Genomic DNA, 21,378 nt, shown 5'->3' with positions numbered 1-21,378 from the left:
TTGGATGCCACCAATATATGTCTGACACTGTACAAAACATGAAATGGAGCATATTCCCTTCCTAATCATTAGCCTCACATTTCTAGTTGGGTGAGAAATTAATAAGAAAATAATAGTTGTGCACTTAGTAAGAATAAATGAGCCAGGCAAAGCTTTATGCCTCTAAGTGATCATCTGGATCAGACAGGACAGGACATGATCTCCTACCTTCTGTCTTGTTTTTGTGGACCATGTGAGCTATAAGTAGGTCTGTGGGTTCTTTTCAGTAACCTAGTTGCTTTTCAGCCAAAACCAATAAGAATTCTTGCCATTGTGTCCATTTTAAACAGCAACAGTACTGATCTTTCAATCAAAATCTCTCCCTCTCCCATTTCACATGTCAAATGATGTTATTTTAAATGATAATGAGAAATAAAATGGTGAAGTTTTACATTTTTAATTGGTAATGAGCCAAAGTAGTTTATTATAAATTGACTCTTAATTTATAGAAAACTTTGAATTGGAAAGGATCCTTAAAAATTATTATACATACTCTTCCATATCTGTCACACACACACAGACAGACACGAGCGTGTGCGCGCGCATGCACGCACACGAACGACTCAAGAGCAATTAAATGGGTGACTCAGATTAAAGACCTGACATGTGGACAGTCATTCTTGTTTGGCTCTGTCTCTTACACACTCTGGCCCATCTCCAAGTCACTAGCAATACAGAACAGAAGCAAATCTGACACTCAGTTGCCTATTTTCTGAATGTCATTTTGTTACTTCTTTCAAAATAGACCACCAAAAAATGGGGAAATGCTTAAGGTTATTAGCTTAACTATCTGAATTTTCTTTGCATCAGTAAAAATAGCCTTAAACCCACCACGAGTATGGTCACACCAAACCATGATCAGGTATTGTCATAAAACTTCAGTTTACTGAAATGTGATTTTACTCTTGTGAGTCTTTCAAGATTTATTCTCTGAATATGACAGTACCTTACAAGTAGAATATAGTGTTATATTTTTAGTTTAGGCTTATGAGTGCTGAAGAAAATAAGGCAGTAGAAGGGACAGGGAGGTCTTGTAGAGAACTAGATGCATAACAATTGGTCAGTGGCATTTCCCAGCAAAACAGAAGCTCTCAAAGGACCAGAGAGCTGGTAACTATGAAAGGGTCACATGGAGAAAGTCCAAGACAGAAATGTCCAGGAAATCCCAGACCAGGTTTCTCAAGTGCTTTTCATATTCTGAGCTATCCTGATGTCCTGTAACTTGCCATGAGTCACTTCCCTCTTTAAGCTGTTTTCATCTTCTGATACCAGTCAAGTAGGTTGAAGATTTAATACATCTACAGAAGAATAAGTGAGCTTTATGTGTGTTTCTACCTGCAAGACTGCTTATAGAACCAACCTCTCTCTGCCAATCCTGGGCTTGGACTCAGGGCCTGAGCACTATCTTTGGGTTTTCTCAAGGAGAGAGCTCTACCACTTGAGCCAAAGCACCACATCTGACTTTTTTCTATGTATGTGATACCAAGGGATTGAGCCTGAATCTTCGTGCATGCTAGGCAAGCACTCTACCTCGAGGCCAAACTCCCAGCCCTGGTATCTCACTTTGATGGTATTTAAAAAAAAAAAAAAAGCTAATTCTTGATCAGACTTTGATACAGCAAGGTGGCAGGGCTATGCCCTGGCTACCACTGTCTCAGAACATGTCTCAGATTACATTTTGTGCAATAAGATTTAAGATACTAACTCCTCTAATGGGAGAAATCACATGTTATGACCCTGACAAGCAATTCTGCATGGTAAGCCTATTTATTTTTTATAGAAATGTCTTTCCAGGGAACATAGAACCATATAACTAACTGTCATTAGTCCTCTCCTCATATCCATAAATGGCAAACTACCTAGGATAAAGCAAAAGCAAATGTGATTCTGTAAATAAATCTTAAGAAATTGATAGATTGTTTCAAAATGACTGTGATGTACCTTTGTCCCTGCAAGATCATAGGTACAAACACAGACCAGTAGTTTTACAACATCTGAAGACACTGAATGTCTATTCTTTATGTCTTTCATCTGGGACATCCCTTAAGGCAAGTTCTTTCAGATCCTGATCCTTCCTAGAAAGCTTCCTTCCCTCAGACCAGCAAAGCGCCCTTCCATCCAAGGGCAAGAAATGCCAGAGTACCTAGGTGAGTAACCTGGGCTTGCACTTTCCAGAAAGCCAGCTCTACAGTCCAAGGAGAATCCCCCAAGCCTCATGACTGTAGTCAGGAAACATCATTGCTTGAGACTGGTGGCTACTATATTGGATAGCATAGACCTGCCCAAAGTCAGCATCCTTTACCTGCAGATTAAGGTCAGAAGTGTTTAAGACTGCAGTTTTTCACATTTTAGAATGTTTGCATGCATTTTACTGATCAAGCATCTATAATGTAAAGGTACAAAATGAGATTGAAGCATTTCAATTTTGTGTCATCATGTTACGATTACCCCACCTACAATGCTTTGGGTAAAGGCAATATAAATCTAAAAGCTATGAAGTCTGTAAACTTAAATAAGACATGACTAGGGAGGTGGCTGACCAGATTGTAACAGGATCACAATAACTGTACTATATGGAGGGTGCTTTCTTCAAGAAGCCACATATGTCTGTAAAACTCCCACTTAGACATCAGGGGAAAAGAACAGGAACAACTGCAAAGAAAAAGGGGAAATTAACTTTTGCAAAGTACTAATGGGGTCACCTGCTCTGAACAGACTAGCTCTTAGATGAGAGGCTCACCTTCATGCCTAGGTATCAAGAACATAGGTTTATGAGATTTCTACACACCCTGTACTTTATATGCAATTTGCAGCCTTCTTGCTATCGTTCACTTGTGTGTATGTGTGCACATGCACATGCTCACATGCTGTTTCCCCTCTCCATCGTAGACAGTGATCTCCCTATTTATGTGTGTCCATGTCTGGGATGATAGGCATGAACCCCTGCATCTAGCTTTATACTGGTTGAGGTGGGGGAGGTAGAGGGAGGATTCTCACAAACTTTTTGCCCAGGCTGGCTTGGAACTAGGTTCCCAATCTCAGCCTCCTGAGTAGCTAGGATTACAGCAATGAGACACCATGCCTGGCATAATTAATATTTCTACCCTTACTTAAAAAATTATTTTCTTCATGAATTTGCAGTTCTGGGGTTTGAACTTGGGCCTTACCCTTGCTAAGCGTGGACTCTACCACTTGAGCCAGGCTTCCAGCCCTCTACCCCGATTTTTTTTAATGTTTTATATCGCACAGTATTGCTTTATTTTAATCTTCTGCCCATAACCTTTCCAGATTAGAAATCTGTAGTGTTTGAGCTTCAGTGTTCATCCTGCATCTGACCCTGTTTACTCCTCCAGTGCTTCAGGTAGAATCTAGCTTTCTGGGAAATTCCTGAGCACCTTTACCCAACTTGTACTACTTTTTTTTATTGTTGGTGTTGAATAATTTTTTATTGTAAAGATGTACAGAGAAGTTACCACTTCATAAATCAAGTAATGAGTATGATTCTTTTTTGGACTATGTCACTCCTTTATTCACTTTCCCAGTCTTTTCCCATCAGTCTCCACCCATAGTTCATTTTTTACTGAGTACTACTGCTGCATTTGTTCACCCTTTGTCCTTCCATTGTGGGCCATCTCATACCCCTCCACAGACAAATACATAAACAAAGAAGACAAAAAGAAAATGAAAAAAAATGGAAACAACTTATCTTAGCTATGGTAAATAATGTTGCAATGAGCATGGTTATCCTTGTAGTTTTGGTATGGCCTTGTTTGTGGACACTTGGGTAAATGCCCAGGAGTGAGATTGCTGGATCATAGGGGAGCTCTTTTGAGGAACCTCCATACTGATTCCAGAGTGGCTGGACATGTTTGTATTCCCATCAACAGTGGAGTAGTGTTCCTCTTCTAATATTTTATATGATCAGTGGCACAAGGGCATTGCACCTTTGTCTTCCTCCCCTGAGAGTATCCTGCTGTGGACTCAACATGTGTGAATGCCTAGAGTCCTCTATAATTTTCTCCCCCTATTTTTAAAGAATGCTTGTAAAGTTGCGTGCATAGCACCAATGTGTTCCAACAAGTCAAAATTACCAGAAAAAGACTACCTCTGAGCCAGAGAGCTAGAACATGGGTGTGCCGGCTGACTTGTGGGCACATTTGATCTGCCATCAGACTGTGAAACCCAATCCTTGTCCTTTAAATTTTGTACACTCCAATGATGGGGCAGTTACACTTGTCTCATTAATAGCATAAAGAACTAAAGAATGAGGCTAGCTTCTGCTAGCAAATGCAAGCACAGGCACATCTAATATTTAAAGCACAGTAGTATTTGGGATCTGTTTTGTTTAATTTTTGCAGTATCTACCAACATTTTTTAGGTTCTTGTTAGGATTTTTTTTAATAATTAGGAAACAAGACATAAATTAAATGCTATAGAAAAATAAATCATCTGAGCCGGGCATGGTGGCTCACACCTGTAATCCTAGCTACTCAGTAGGCTGAGATCTGATGATCCAGGTTCAAAGCCAGCCCTGGCACTAAAGCACTTGAGACTCTTTTCTCTAATTAACCTCTAGAAAATGGGAAGTGGCACTCTGGCTCCAGAGTAAGGTGTTAGCCTTGAGCTGAAGAGCCCAGGGACAGCACCTAGGCCCGGAGTTGTGTTTGTTACCAGAGAAATCACACTTCAAATGTTGTTTGGTTGGTTTTAAATGTCGTTCAGGAAACATGCTTTCAGGCGGGGGTGCCAGTGGTTCACACCTAGCTACTCAAGAGGTTGAGATCTGAGGATCACAGCTCAAACACCAGCCCAGGCATGAAAGTTTGTGAGAATCTTGTCTCTCATTAACGTACAGGAAACCAGAAGTGGCACTGTGGCTCAAGTGGTAGAGTGCTTGCCTTGAGCTGAAGAGCTAAGGGATGTTGTCCAGGCCCAGAGTTCAAGCCTCACAACCAACTAAAATCAAGCACACACTTTCCAAATTGTTCCTATTATTTTAATTAATCTGTAAAATCATCTTCAAGTTTGGCTATAAAATTAACAGTAGGCTATTAGAATAGCTATAAAGCTTTTAGAATTTTCAGAATTTTGTAGCATAGGATTTTTGTGAAATGGTATTTTAATTACTTTATTCTTTCTTTAGGAGCATAGGAATGGACTTTGCTCTCATGGCAGTATTTCATTGTGCTTCTTAGTTACTCATAATTATGTGTTCTTTATTCCTGTGGTACAAAATAAGCAACATTTTAGATGATGATATACATGAAATTTCCTAATATTTTCTAAATTTACTTATATGTTTAATCTTACTCCTCACAACAAATAGCTAATGATTGCATTAAATTAAATAAAATCTCCAGCCTCCTAAACCCAATTACACTTTAATTTTAACTTTTTCTATGGGCAATGGGAGATGATACACTATGCCACTAAGTACTTTTTAAATAAATTTTACATTAGGATGTCAGAGCTAGAGCTTTATCCTATAGATAGAGTATGCTAATCCTCCTGTTCTCTATTTTCTCATCAGTCTTGGTACAACTGGGAGTTGGTGTATTTTCTATTCATTACTTATGACCATAGCAAGATACTTCCTGACCTATTAAATGAAACCCTAGACAGACTAAGTATAAAGTACATGGCTTTATTACTTCTTTAGTAAGCTAGAGTATTATTACGTGGTCTTAAGAATGGTGCTTTTTACTTTGAGAAGAAAATCCAAATTAATCATTCCATAGATAAGCCTTTTCAGTTTGAGTCTTTTTCATCTAGCATTTGTTCATCAGAACTAGTTGTTTTTAGCTTTATTGGGGAAATAGAAATTAGGGAAGAAAAATCAATGTCTTGAAACTGACTTTGATGTTGGAAAATGGACAGTTAAATCCACACCAGATGTAGTTCTTTCAATTCTGTGTGAAGTACAGACTGGTAGGGATGCAGTAATGCACAGTGCAGGATAATAAAGCTGCCTTTCTGTCAGCCTGTAGAATATCACATGCTTAGCAAAAATAGAATCTTTCTTTTCCTGGCAAAGAATAGCTTTGAACAATTTTTCATTATAGAAATGAAAGCCTAAATTTCAGTGGTAGACTGCTTTTATGATCAATAAGTCATTTGACCAAAGATCGCATAATCAGCTTGTCTACTGAAGGGTTGAGTATTTTTAAACAACTCTGCATTTTATATTCTGGTGACATTGCTTTTTTTTTTTTTTAATCTGAAGGATGAGCATTCTAGAGTGTTGATATGACTCTCTTGATTCTGGAAAATGCAATGGCAGTAGAATTTTGCTGTCCCAGCAGCTAAGATGGTGATCCCAGTGTAACAAGCAGGCCAACCCATTCTAATAAAAATGCAGAACATTATTCTGGCCCTCTCCCTGCATTTTCAGACCTTTAAAACACTCCTAAATACTTCTCAGAAAAGGCACAGCACTGAGTGGTATGGCCCAGGTGGGAGAGTACTTGCTTGTATCTGCAAGGCCCTGAATACAATACTCAATACTAAAAAGGAAAGAATCTAAAAACAAATGTAGAATGAATATTTCAGCACATGTTTCTGAGTACCTACTATGTGTAATGCATATATCTAACTGCACAAAAGCTTGGATGATAACTGAATAGCTCTTTAAACTTGCCTAAACAAATTAAAATTAAATTTGGAATTGTAATATTCATCACACTTTAAGAAGTCAACATGGGGAATTTCAAAACTATGGAATAACTAAGTGGGAAAGCTAATTCATTTATGCATCTTAATTCTCTATGTAAAGCATATGACATATAACACAGAATAAAGCCACAGTAAGTATTAACTTTGCTCTTGTCTATATTGAAAAACATTTACGCTATGTCCAATACTAAGTTAGATGATGAAATGCAACTCTTTTTATTTGGTCTACTCTGAAGGTTGGATGGAAAGATGCCAGTTGAGAGTTAGCCTGGCAGCCAAATCCCTGAGATTCCTTTCTCTAATAGGACAGCAGAAAAACAAATGTGGAGGCATGGCTCAAGCAGTAGTGGGCCAACCATAAGCAGACAGAGCTTGAGTTCAAAGCCTAGTATCAGCACTAAATGGAGGAAAAGGGAGAAGAAAAGAAGGGAAGAGAGGGAGGGTATTCTTAGGGTGAACTTACACCCTTCTAAGTTAAGATTTCACATAAAGTTTTTACTAGTTATCCTTTCACTTTTGTATACTTAAATACAGTCAGATCTGCAGAGTCTGCATTCATAGTGAACTAACAGCATATCAAAAATATTTAGGTAAGCTGAGCACAGTGGTGAATACCTGAAATCCTAGTAACCAGGAGGCTGACATTAGTAAGAAAACAAACCAAAACAACACAAGTTAATATAGAAAAGGTAGTAAAACATACTGTGAAAACGTTTGTAGCATATACATTTGTTGGGTTTTATAAGCAATCTAGAAATGACTTAAAAATATACAGGAGAGGATTACAAAACTATACCTACCATTTTATATCTGCATATTTAGTATCCATAGGGGCATCCAAAACAAATTCTAATAGATACTCCGGAGTATTTTTTTAATTCAATTTTATACTTACAGCCTCTAATTTGATTGGCTTTGATTTTCATAAGGCTTGCCTTATTGTTAACTTTACTGGAATATATTTATTCTAAGAAGTAGAAAGTAGCTTATTGGAAAATTAGACCCCCATGAGCTGAATTTTTTTTCAACTGTATTTTATTGTCGGGGTAATGTATAGGGGGTTACACTTACATTAGTCAGGTAGTGAGTAGAATACTTCTTGAACATTGATACTCTTTCCCATGTTTTTCTCCCAATTGCTCTCCCTCCATCCCCTCCCAATTATCTTGTTTTTCCCCTATCCTATTTCAACTAAACAAATATACAATATACCAGGTACCAAAGTCAGATACGTTAACAACGTGAGATAAACCATAAGGAGGGAAGGAGGGAGGGAAGAGAGACGGGGGAGAGGGAGAGAGGGAGGGAGGAGAGAGAGAGAGAGAGAGAGAGAGAGAGAGAGAGAGAGAGAGAGACAGAGAGACAGAGAGAGAGAGAGAGAGAGAGAGAGAGAGAGAGAGAGAGAGAGAGAGAGAGAGAGAGAGAGAGAAAGTAAGTGAAAGTATACATCCAGGATTCTCCTAGCAGAGGACCATAATAGCTCAATAACTACATGCCGGGGGGCCATATAGGATAAGGATAAGCAAAATGAACTCAAAGACATGGAAACAAGATGTTTATCTTTGTGATTATTAATAACATACTAAGCAGAACTTTTTAAAGTAAGAAATTTGAAAGACTTTGACAGATAATTATGCCAAAGACTTTTAGGAATCACACGATATAAAATTTTGAGCAGGGGAAGTTATGAAATGACACTTTCCCCATCAGTGATCTGTGGACTTAGGCTGCCATTGTGGCTGGCTGTTGTGTGTCAAAGTATGGTGGCCTCATTAGCAGGAAATGTTAAAGTCACATTGTCGTGTATTCTATCACATACTAGCAAACACGCACCTTCACCTCTTCTTTCTCCTGTTTTATTTTCTGTTATTTGTCCAGAACCAACCAACAAGGAGTAATTTCTTGTTTTTAGATTTCAGGTTCCTTCTGTGGTCATTATCTTCCAGTATGTTGCCCTATGACAGCGCTTGTAATATGTCTTATAGATAGGAAATCCTGCTTAGTGGGACACCAAATAGCAAAGATTTGTCATAGTGAACAGCAAAAGCTTTCAAAAACAAAGCAAGGTCTTTTCTTGATCCTAAATTTCATGAATGCTTTCCTAGGCCCATGTTCACCCCACTTTAAGGAAGAGCCTAGAAGGCTCAAGTAGATAGATAGGCCATATCACAGGATAGGTTCCTGAAAAGCCATGGTTATGGTAGGAGAAAAGACAAGGGAAACCAAAGTAATAAGGTCCATAAGTCAGAGCCAAGAAGGAAGCACAGATTCAGAGCAAAGGCCAGGACAATGCAAAACATCAACCTTCATGGCTAGTATGTGATCAGGCAAGGGAAAGGCTGGCCTTCCCATTCTCTTCTCAATTTTAGCCCACATGACAGGAAAAGCTGTTGTCAGCTCTCTGTTGCCTCTCTCCTTTATTTCATGCCCAAAGAAGGCTGAGTCAGCAGGTTTGGGACTGGCAACTTGGCTTACAATACCCTGGAACAGCAATTTTCAGGCTTGTCTCTGGCCCATTACTTTTGATCAATCATGTTTACAAGGCTGACACTCTCCCATAGACGTGGGCAGATTTTGCCAAGTCTTTCATTCTCCAAAGAACCATGGTGCTACTGTGATAGTTTGTGAAGATTTGAGTTGTTTGCCAACGATGCATCAGGAGTGTTTGGCTCTGAGAGCTGCAATGCATAGAACACCAATTGCTGTTTCTCCTCCACCCTTGAGTTTAGGAAAAAATTGTATTCACATGAGAATTGCATTAGAGTAGATAGCATCTCAGACTTGCCCTAATTTTTGTGTGAACAATTATTGGAAAATGTGTTCTAATGATGATTTGACCCGTCAGAGTTGCCAGAGAAATGAATCCCTTCTAATAAGCTTGGCAATTTAAATTATACTCTAATGAGCTACATTTCTGCTCCCTTGTCCTAAAAATTTTGATGTGAAATACAGTATGGGTGATTTTTAATTTATTGTTATTTTTCACGTGTATCTGAAAAGGAAGGACACTAAGTTGACATCCTGAAACACAGAAATCAAGCTCTTTAAGGCATGCTTGAAATGATGAAATGGTTCAAATGAGGAAGGTGAAGATAATACATTCAGCCTCCAAGTCAATAAAGTTACATAACTTTATTACAAGCTTGAGCTTGTGAGAGACCCAACGCCCCTCTTCCCCCCCAAAAAAAATTGGAAAGCTTTGTGAAGGAAAGTTTTCAAAGTCTGTCTTAAATCTACAAGTGTCTAGTCACAGACTTAACAGACAATGCACTGAAAAGCAAGTTTACAAGATATCAGATACCATGTGTTTATATCCATTGCTTAAATTACTCCTCCACCCAGAGAAACTCAGTTTGCTCTACAAAAAATAAAAACAACACACATACACACACACACACACACACACACACACACACACACACACACGCACGCGTAACTTGTCCAGGATAAATGTGACTGTGGAATCTTAAAGTCTAAAGACTTCAGAATGTATTGACACAGTTCACCTATGCCCTCCCAATGATTAAGAGGCAGAGCAACTGGCCCTTATCATTGATAAATTTGGACAGAGTTCATCTCATGGCTAATTTTAAAGCTGTGGTATCTCTTACTGGTAGTCTGATCTTTGAAATTTCATTTTTTTAGGTGTTCTTTGGAATTTATCCTCATGTGATGCTGTAAAGATGACAATCATTCGCGATGCTCTCTCACCCTTAACCAACACTGTGATTGTTCCACATTCTGGGTGGAATAACTCTTCCTTTGATGATGATCATAAAATTAAATTTCAGACTTCACTAGTCCTGCGTAACACAACAGGCTGCCTGAGGTAAATTCTTTATTTCTTCTTTGCAATTAATGGTCTGATGAATAATATGTGTCAGAAGTAAAATGATTGCAAGGGGTCTTTGTTTCATTAACATCTACCTAAGTTTACAGTATTGTGTCACAATGTAGACAACCGGACTGACTTACTATATTATGAGCACAGACTTATGGCCTTCACACAGCTGTCTTATAAATGTGAATTCTTCAGATAGGCCATTCATGCTGAGTGCACTGCCAAAATTCCAGTGTTTTCCACTTTGACCACATTTTTCTAGCTACTATATTCTGTATGTTGACATGTTTGCAGCCTGGTTTTTGTTTAAATTCAAGATTTTTTGAACTATTATTCAAATATTATTTTGCTTAAAAAAGATGTACAGACTGGTGTAAGCCATCATTATTTGAATTTTATAAACAAATGAAAACAAGCCCAGATACTATTTTTTATCATTACCTTTAGCATTTAAGATATGGAGACCTCTTGATAATTTACACCCTTCAGCTCCCTATCTGCTGTTAACACTCTGCAGCTTGCATTTTATTCCATCTCCCAGCCTAATGATTCCCTGGGTACTTGAAACAGAAGCCGTGGCATAGAGTGGTGAGTTAATCGGGAGAGTAGGCTCTGGCCTCAGACAGCCCTTCTTCCCATCCACTCTTGAGGCGTAAGTTTACTCTTCTGTAGATTAGAGATAGCAGCACCACCCAGAGTCATGAGGAGTCAGTGATGCACGTGGAATGGCTCAATATAGTGTCAGGTGGTGAGCACTGACTTAACAGTGCTTAGCAGTCACACCAAGAAGCCTGTGCGTCCCTGTGGCAGGGAGCTTGAGGGGGAAGGAAAGTCTTTCCACACTATGCCAGGTGGCTGTTAGGCCTGTTGGACAGCGTAAAGTAGAAGAGTAGAAAACAGGCAATTCCTCCTAAATCAGATGACTCATCAGGGTCACATGACCTAGTCACTAGAGCAACAGCTTGTCATCAGCCTGTCATCCTCTCCTGAACTTAGATCCAGGATGGAGAGAGGTGAGACATGCTCTTGACCCTGAATAACTCGGGGCATCACACTTGGTACCTGGACCTACTTAAATCCTGGGAGGAACTCAACAGATAAGGCCCTCTTGAAGAAAATCAATAACAAGAGATGTAGAAAATGATGCTAACATCATAAAAAGCAAAGATGATGATGTAATAGCTACTGAGTAGCTATTCTGCTCATCAACTATCACAAGAGCCATTCACCTGAGAATTAGGAGTCAGGAGAACAAGTGTTCCAGGCCAAGTGTGTGGTTAGTGCAAAGGCCATGGGGCAGGAATGAGCTTGTAGCTCTAGTTTAGTGAGCACAGTGCAAGGTAATTGACATCATGGCGGCTTTATGGGAAAGAGCTGGTACTATTCTAAGTACCATGAGAGTGTTCTAAGCAGAGGGGTACCAGGCAGGTTTCCGACTATGATGTAGAAGATCATGGCAGTGATCCAAGCAAGCAATAAGGGTGGCTGGATCAGGGGCTACAGAAACTTAGGCAGTTTTGTTATTTTGTTGAGTAAGAGTTAATAAATAGGAAAGGATGAGCAAATCAAGATGGCACCTAGATCTCTTCAACAGATGAGGAGATGTGGGGAAGGGAGAGGATGAATGGATTTGTGCAGCTGTGAGGTTTGACCATGAGTAATTTGAAACACGAACTTGCTTGCTACCCATGTGGCACAGTCAAGGAAGCAGTTGGGATGTGTTTGGAGTTCTAAAGAGCTCAGAACCAAAAATAACATTTTGTTTACAGGTTGTAGAATAAATTGAAAGAGGCATCCAGGAGGATGCAGAGATGAAAAGGAGAGGGGACCAAAGCAAAGCCCAGGTTTCCTGGATGAAACCAGGGCCAGAAGAAGCCAAAAGGAAAGGCAGTGAAAAGAGATAAGCCAGAGAGGTGTGGAGCTCAGAGCCTCAGGTAGAAGGATTAATGGCTTTATATATTCTCTTGCATAATTAACCTAGAATCCTCATTCCTCATAATCCTTATGGTTTAGCATCATTATTCTCTTAAGGGTGCTATAGAAGGAACTTGAGGCCTTACACTTGCTAGACAGGCAGACTACTGTTGAGCCACTTCGGTGTTTAGAAGGCTGATACTTGGACTTGAACTCAGTTTCTGGATGTTGTCCCTGGTTTTTTTGCTTAACTTCAAACCATGACCCTCAGATCTCAGACCTGAGTAGAAAGGAATATAGGTGTAAGCCATTGGCCCCTGGCTGAATTACTTAATTTTTAAGACAAATTGTTATCATTAATTTCATATGAATAAAACCTCAAAAAATTTTCAAGGTGTCTTATGATTGAAAATATAAGATAGATTTGGTACTGGGACTTGAATTCCACCACTTAAGCCACACCCTCAACTCTGAGCAAAATTTTAGCATAAGCAACTATCTATATTTAATTTGACATTTTTCTACAAGCAATACTATTTTCTTCTGCTTCTTCAAGAAGCATTCAATAACCACCTGCTACATGGGTAACTGTATAATAAGTGGACAGACTTACATCACTTAAGGATGGAGGAAAAGCAGTATAACAGCCACCATGGCAAGTCAGGTGATGAGTTGGTTACATTATTTTTCTCCCTTATACAAGAGGATACCAAGGAAGATGTATCTGTAAACGATTACCTTAGGGGATTAGAAAGTGACATGTCCTCAGAGCAGCGCAGGGAAGCCTTCAAGGCCCTGCTCTCCTGTGTGTGTGGATAATGAGGAGCTGGCCACACTTGTCAGCTTTGGCAATATTAAAATACAAGTTCCAAAATTCCTCCTAAATGGCTGCCATCAACTGTCTGTTCTCTGGTATCATTAAGGTAAGCTTCATGGCTAATGAGTGGGTTGTTCATCTCAGCAGCTTCCACCCCATGTCCGCTCATTTAGGAACCTCAGCTCTGCAGGAGAGGAAGCACGGAAACAAATGAGATCTTGTGAGGGGCTGGTGGACTCGCTGTTGTATGTGATCCACACGTGCGTGAACACATCTGATTACGACAGCAAGGTCAGTGACCACCTGGTCGGTCCTGTCTCTCCATTACAAAATGGCAGATGACAACTATACCAATCTCTATTTGCATGCCATAAGTCTCCTAAGGACAGCAAATTGGGAGAGACAGGGATTGACAAAAATAGCCCTAGAACCATTCACTTTTAGTGACTGGGTATAACCAAGGCCCTAGCCTATGTCCTCCCAGGCTCCTTCTCCAAGTGAAACATCCCTGCTGCCGCTGCCTCTAATTCTGTGTGCCTTACTCCTAGACACAGATCCACCTGTTTATGTCTACTGTATAAAGATTTCTAGTCAGCAGTCTGGAAACCCTGGCCTCTACCTTTCTTCCCTTAGTGAATCCCATAGCCCACACCCTCTTCTAGTGCCCCTCCTGGTCTTCCTCCTGCCCCTGACCTGCTGGTCAGTATTCTCAGCACAAGCTTCTTCAGTTTTCTCCATCCCTTCTGAACACAGGGCATTCTGTTTGTCTTTTTCCAGCTGTGCCAGTCAAACTGAGCTGCCCTAAGGGTTGAGGGAAGTGGTCAGAAAAGCAAGATTGAGCCCAAAGTGTCTAGAGTTACAGAGTAGGCCAGACACATGGTATCAGGATGGGCTGGATTAAAAAGAAGCCATTGGCGCAATAAAGATGACCTTGGCTCATAAAGATGAGTGTGACAGAGAAAAAAATCATGAGTGCTAGGCTTGGGGAAAAAACAGAATAAGGTTCAAATAACAGCTGAGTTTTTTTGTTTTGGGGTTTTTTTTTTAATTTATTTTTTCATATATTTTTTATTGTAATTTATAGAAGGGTTACATGATATTTGCCAGATAGATGGTGCATTATTTCCCATACATTGATACCCTTTCACATGTCTTGGTCCCCATTTCCCTCCCCCCAACCCCCACCCCTCATCTTGTTTTCGCCCGTTCCCTATCCAATTTCAAATAACCAAATACAAATATATCTGATATATCAGGTAAAGAACCAAAAAGTCTTCCGTGGAACTGAGTACAGGTTAAGTATGTTGGTTAAAAAAAACTATGTAGACTAGTGCTGAACTTGGTGAGTCTAAGAGAAACTGTGGTTGAAGTCATAAATGTGTAGTACAGACTTTCAAGAACAAGAGATCATGTGAAGAAAGCAAGTATCAATAGGAAGAAATGAGCAGCCACCAATCAGAGGGCAGGCGTGGTGGAAGATAGAGGAGGAGGCAGGAAGGTGGCGGCACTGTTGTCTTGTTGAGGACCTGCAATGATAGCAAAATAGGGTTGTGGCATTTTTTTTAAGTGCAATGTAACCTTCAGCAGCACTGGGCCAAAGCCTGGGGCATTTTTAGTGAGCATAGAATCAGATCCTTGATTATAATGAGTACATCTGTATCTCACCATCTGAGTACCCCACAAAAACTCTAAACTTTTCATTTTTTCTTTGAATTATTTTAGCTTCCCATAAATGAAGGCACAGTTCCTTCTTCCTTCTTGTTTATTGCCTTTGAGTGTGCTCAGTACAGAAGTAGTTAGTGTGGTGTTTTTAATTATACGCCATGTTGGGTTTCAGACAGTGGAGAACTGCGTGTGTACCCTGAGGAACCTGTCCTATCGGCTGGAGCTCGAGGTCCCTCAAGCACGGCTGCTCGGGCTGAACGAGCTCGACGACTTGCTAGGAAAAGAGTCTCCCAGCAAAGACTCCGAGCCCAGCTGCTGGGGGAAGAAGAAGAAAAAGAAAAAGAGGATGCCACAAGAGGATCAGGCTAGCATTTTATTTCATACATTGTCTTTTCTTCTGGAATAAATTGACATATTTGGGGACAAGAATAGAATTTTCTGCATAGCTAAATCTGAATGTTCTCAAGCATTGAAGGTAACTGTCATCTTGCTTCAACTAATAGTGAGCTGTTGTCTTGCAGTGGGATGGAGTTGGCCCTATTCCGGGACTGTCCAAGTCTCCCAAAGGAGTTGAGATGCTATGGCATCCGTCAGTGGTAAAACCATATCTGACTCTTCTAGCAGAAAGTTCCAACCCAGCCACCTTGGAAGGCTCTGCTGGATCTCTCCAGAACCTTTCTGCTGGCAACTGGAAGGTGGGATGTCTACCTCTGTCTACACTTCTTTCTGTCTTCGCAGCCAGATCTGCCATAATATGAAAGGGATGTGCTGTTAGAGTTTGTCGGGGGGGGGGGGGTGGAAAAGGAGAAAAGCAGTCGATTTAGGGAGCCAACGATAAATACAGAAGAGTGCCTGACAGAAAGAATCTGAAGGCCAATGAGCACAACAGACTACTGGCAGTTCAGGATGGAGTACACAGGTACTGTGCTGTGGGATCCTGAAAGAGGACAGGGGAGAGAGGTTAGGCATAAGTGGAAGGTTTCCTGAAGGGCAGTGCCCAGGCTGAATCTCTATGGAGGAGTTAAAAGTAAGCCAGCAGGGTCTATAGTTGTAATATAGAGGGAATAATGCAGGTAAAAGAACAGAACTGAAGCCTTCTGTAAGGGAAGGAAGGACTGCATGGGTACAGACTGTAGACTGGCCACTGAGAAAGTGTGCCAGGAGTGATGAGTTGGAGCCAGTCATCACATTTAGGGCCTGAAGACCAAGACTCAGAATGGCAACCTGGTCTTCAGACAGGAAGCTTTGGAGGGTTTAAGCAGATGAGTGACAGAGGCCCATGAGAATGTCGTTGGATTATTTCTGTGGACTGGTTAATGGAAAATTGAGAAGGAGAAGTTAGGATTCCCTTTGGGAGCCAGAGTAGCTTTCAATTGAGAGACTATAGGAGCCCAAGTATAGCGCTTAGGTCAGTTTCCACTATGGGAAAGGAAACAGGTGCTCCCCTGGTCCTTTCTCAGACACTTGCACAGTACCCAGGTCTTGTGTCTCTGTCTCCTTTAACATGTGTACAGTCCACTGAGAGGCGTACGTATGGTTTGTTTCATATAAGTAGTTGCTATAATTGAATAGAGAAAGGTATTTATAATAGCCAATGTATTTTGTTGTTCTTCCTAATTAAACTTAGTGCTGAGTCTGGAGTGGCATAGTGGTTGAGTGCTTTTCTAGAATGCACAAAGCCCTGGGTTTGATTCCTTGGTACCACATACACAGAAAAAGCTGGAAGTGGTGGTGTGACTCAAGTGGCAGAGCGCTAGCCTTGAGCAAAAAGTGTCCAAAGACAGTGCCCAGGCCTGAGTTCAAGCCCCAAGACAGGTTAAAAAAAAAAAAGGAAGGAAGGAAGGAAGGAAGGAAGGAAGGAAGGAAGAAAGAAAGAAAGAAAGAAAGAAAGAAAGAAAGAAAGAAAGAAAGAAAGAGCAAGCAAGCTCCTGTACAGAAAGAAAGAAAGAAAGAAAGAAAGAAAGAAAGAAAGAAAGAAAGAAAGAAAGAAAGAAAGGAAGAAAGGAAGAAAGAAAGAGCGAGCAAGCTCCTGTACATATAATATGGGACTATGGTCTCTGTCTTCGGTTTCTTTATCTGTAAAAAGAAGTTACATTATGGGGTGGTTGTAAGGATTACTGAAATAAATGTGGAAGGCTGAGGAAAGATCTTGGAAAATAAGGATCTGTGAATATTTACGCTATAGGCCAGTATTCACACCAGCTTAGTATACCAAAGGATCATTTGATGATATTAAAAATGACAGTAATTAAAGTACATAATTTAAAATATAAACATTAAGTCAGGCACTAGTAATTCATGCCTGTAACCCTAGCTATTCAGGAGGCTGAGATCTGAGGATCACGGTTCAAAGCCAGCCTGGGCAAAAAAGTCTGTGAAACTCTTAATCTTCAATTAACTACCAGAAATTTGGAAGTGGCTCTGCGGCTCAAGGGGTAGAGTGGTAGCATTGGGCTGAAGAGCTCAGGGACAGTGCCTAGGGCCAGAGTTCAAGGCCCAAAGCCAACAAAAGTGTGTGTGTGTGTGTGTGTGTGTGTGTGTGTGTGTGTGTGTGTGTAAACATAATTCAGATGCTTTCATGTATCAAATGTAGTGAGTCAAAATATTGGGACTGGGCCGGGAGTTTGGCCTAGTGGTTGAGTGCTAGCCTAGTATGCACGAAGACCCGGGTTCGATTCCTCGGTACCACATACATAGAAAAAAAGCCAGAAGTGGTGCTGAACTCTAGCCTTGAGAAAGTCCAAGGACAGTGCTCAGGCCTTGAGCTCAAGTCCAGGACTGGCAAAAAAAAAAAAAAAATATTGGGACTTTACTAAGAAAACAAGAGAGTTCTGACTGCAATTGTGATCAAGTCCGCAGTATTTGAGGAGCCCTGGTGAAAGTCTGGGAATACTGGGGTACGTGGGCAGGTTGGTCTCTGAGTGAGGCAGGAAAGAGTCCTTCCTTCAAGTTTCAATTAGAAGTCAATCAAACTGCCTGAGTGATACACTCTATAGTAAGAGATGCAGTCTTAGATTCATTGGGTTTGGGAAACAGAGGCATCATTTCATATGAAGATTGTTAATCAGGTATTTGAAAGGCATATAGTCCTCTAATTCCCATTATTATTATGTTTATATTCAAGAGACATGAAGGTCAATCACTTATTTTAATGTTCACAGTAATATACAAGTGAGTAGATCTTTGTCCTCATGACTTGGCCCTACCCAAAAAGCATTAGATCTTCCACAAGCAGCATCTTTCAAATTTCCTGATTTTTAAGGGATAATTTACATTGATAAAAATGTCAAGTAAAGCTCATAGCTCACAACAAGATTAAAAATCCATTTTCTGATGGGCTTTTTGCTTGTTTTACTGATACCTTAGCATTCATTTTTAATTCATGTAGTGAAAAGTAGCTAGCTAATCCTGAATGAGAATGCATTTTGCATACTGTCACACCTCATCTTTCACTCTGTGCATTATGATGCTAATGTTTCTGGAGAATTTTCTTTTTTATGATGTGAAGTATTTTTCCAAGCAATGTCTTTAACAGGTTACTGAAATCTAAGTATTCTGTAGATAATACAGAAAAATTAGTGCCTGGATGGAGACAGGCTCTCCTTTCATGTTTACTGATGGGCTGGTTACTGTCTCTACCCTCCTATTTATAGTCTCTAGACCTGGAACAGAGCCAATGCAAAGAAAATGCACCGTCCTTCCTTAATCGTGTTTATGTATCTGAGATAGAAAGTAATCACTGCTTTCTCCGTTGTGCACAAAAAATATCTGACAGATGGTGGTTTCAGATCTGCAGGCTTTGGGATTTCTTTTTAAAGCAGTCATCCCAACCTATCTTTCTCTCAAACTCTATTTTCCTGTTCTGGCACCACAGATTTAATCTCCAGTTGCAAAGAAAACATTTAATTTATTAGTTCATCTCTTGGAAACATCCTTTTTAGATTGCAGTAACATGAGACTGGAACTCCATGTGAAATTACTGATTGCCTTACTCTGCTCACCAGTTTGCAGCATACATCCGGGCAGCTGTCCGAAAGGAAAAAGGGCTCCCCATCCTTGTAGAGCTTCTGAGGATGGATAATGATAGAGTGGTCTCTTCTGTGGCAACCGCCCTGAGGAATATGGCACTGGATGTTCGCAACAAGGAGCTTATAGGTATGTTTGGGTGATGAGGGAAAGTACAAAGGAAAACAATGACAATATTCAAAATTGTTTTCTGGGGATGTATAAATGCCTGACAGTTAACGTTGCTTACCACTGAGCCATACAAAAGGGCCAGCAATTCCAATTGTAGATTATATTGATAGATTTGACATCTCTGGTTCCCTGGAGAAATCTGCTTCCCAAGCAACAATAACAACGAAGTTCTATTCATTATACTGATATCGACAGGTTCATCAGCTCCATCATGTTCTAAATTGAGGGAGGTGAGCAGGAGAAAAAGGAGAGAGGAAAGACAGACTTTTGGGAGGAAAAAAACAAGAGTAAAAATGATCATATAAATGTTTCCTGTAGCTTTTCCCTCTTGGATCCTGTGTAAACATTCACTCTAGAACAAAACCTTATCCATTTCTAACTCAGAGCAGAATCAGAACTAGGATGAAGCAAGCAAGACTAGAAGTTGGGAGTGTGGTAAAAGAAAGATTAGGAATCCTGTATAATATTGAGCTTCAATTGTTTTGTAAAGTCAATTTTATTTTATTATAAAGGTGATATACAGAGGAGTTACAGTTACATAAGTAATGAGTACAATTTTTTGTTGAACATTATTACCCTTTCCCTCATTTTCTCCCACCCCACCCCACCTCTCTCTGCCATCCAAGTTATAAAATCATTTCTAGTATAGTCTCTTGCATAGAGTATTACTGTTGTATTCGTTCATGCTTTGTCCTTTTAGTTGTTCCCCTTCCCTTCCCCAAGACACAGGGTATCAAGATCAAAACCAGTGACAAAAACAGATACACCAAAGTGGGGGGGTGGGCAGGGGATGGACAAAGAAAAAAAGAGTAACTTCACACAAAAAAGCTTGTTTCCATGTCTTGGAGTTGATTTTGATTAGCATATTTGGTCATATGTACATAGCCATTGAGGTCTTGTGTTCCTTTGCTAGGATGACTAGCAATTCCACTCCTGAGCAATTACCCAAACAATTACAAGCAAGGGCACACTAAAGCTACCAACACAACAACATGTGTTTATCAGTTAAGATGTGGAATGAACCCAGATGTCCCTCAGTAGATGAATAGATCAAGAAAATGTGGTATTTACACACAATGAAATGTGGCTATCAGAAAATATATCACCACATTCATAAGGAGATGGAAAGACATGGAAAAAATCATACTAAGTGAAGTAAGCCAGAGTCAAAGAAGCATAGGCTCCGTGTTTTCCCTCATTTGTAGTAATTAGTATATGTCTTGGAAGCAGAGGAGCACAATAGCTGAGTTTCCATCTTGAACTTGCTGCTTACTGGCCCTGTACCCAGAGTGTCCTTTACCGTCCCATGCTGGGTAAGTTCCTTCATCTGAGTGGGAAAGAAACTCTTCCTTAGCAGACTCTGTTAGGGGGCTGACAATGCCAGGACCTAGCAGTTGGAGGAAATAAGAGCCATGAAGGAAACTCCTGCAAGCGGATGAGCTGCGTAGCCTCACAGCTGGTGTCACATGACTATAGACTCAGCCTATATTAAAATATATGTACAGTGAGAATGATGGAGAGAGAGAAGAACAGGCCAATAATATTTATCTTAGAGTTGCCATGAAGATTAAATGTGGTGAGTTAGAATGAAGCCCTTCACACAGTGCCAGGCAGAATTGCTATTTTAAGTTATTGTCCAGATTAGCCTGCTTTTAACACACAGCTCCCTTAAGCCATCATCCCACACGGAGATGCAGAGAGGTGTCTTCAAGTGTTTCATATCCTGCTCCTACTTTATCCCTCTCCATTCCCACATCTCCTTGAGAAAAATCCAAAGAGATATTTTTTCCAAATTGTTTTTATTATACCTGTATCCCTTGTTTTTTTTACATTTTTAAATGTAATTGTAAAGGTGATGCACAAAAGAGTTACAGTTACATGAGTCAGATAACGAGTACATTTCCTTTTAAACATTGTCACCTCCACCCTCATCCATATTCTTTAATTTTTTTTAAGAAGCACATATCATTTAGGAGTTCCTAAAGGAGGAAAAAAAATGTACACATCTTTTGGCTTGTTACTTACCACACCTGGAAGATCAAGCATACAAGATAGTATGTTCTTATTTCCTTGTGAAGATTCCTTATTTGTGAGATCAGAGCCCCACCTGTGTTCATCACTGGGCTCTACTTCAACCAGCATTTCTGTTCCCAGTACCCACCCTTTTCTCTTAATAACCTCTTTCCTTCCCCAGCACCAGACTTTCTCTTCAGGACCACTTGACACCAAAACA

General features: G+C 40.1%; 1 protein-coding gene across 9 annotated transcripts in view; it reads left to right on the top strand.

Annotated features, from left to right (window-relative positions):
• The window catches only part of Pkp4 (plakophilin 4), a 219,534-nt gene that overhangs the window by 187,177 nt on the left and 10,979 nt on the right, over positions 1–21,378 (top strand). For all 9 annotated transcript variants that reach the window (XM_090342791.1, XM_090342794.1, XM_090342786.1 and 6 more), the window contains 5 exons: positions 10,357–10,540; positions 13,457–13,574; positions 15,121–15,312; positions 15,470–15,643; positions 18,953–19,103. In XM_090342791.1, coding sequence (XP_090198917.1) covers positions 10,357–10,540; positions 13,457–13,574; positions 15,121–15,312; positions 15,470–15,643; positions 18,953–19,103 — 819 coding nt within the window. The remainder of the gene's footprint in view (positions 1–10,356; positions 10,541–13,456; positions 13,575–15,120; positions 15,313–15,469; positions 15,644–18,952; positions 19,104–21,378) is intronic.

Source organism: Megascapheus bottae, chromosome 12 (assembly GCF_031878675.1).
Source record: "Megascapheus bottae isolate mThoBot1 chromosome 12, mThoBot2.hap1, whole genome shotgun sequence".
Taxonomy (NCBI): domain Eukaryota; kingdom Metazoa; phylum Chordata; class Mammalia; order Rodentia; family Geomyidae; genus Megascapheus; species Megascapheus bottae.
Note: the sequence above shows the minus strand (reverse complement) of the source record. Positions and strands in the feature narration are given on the sequence as shown.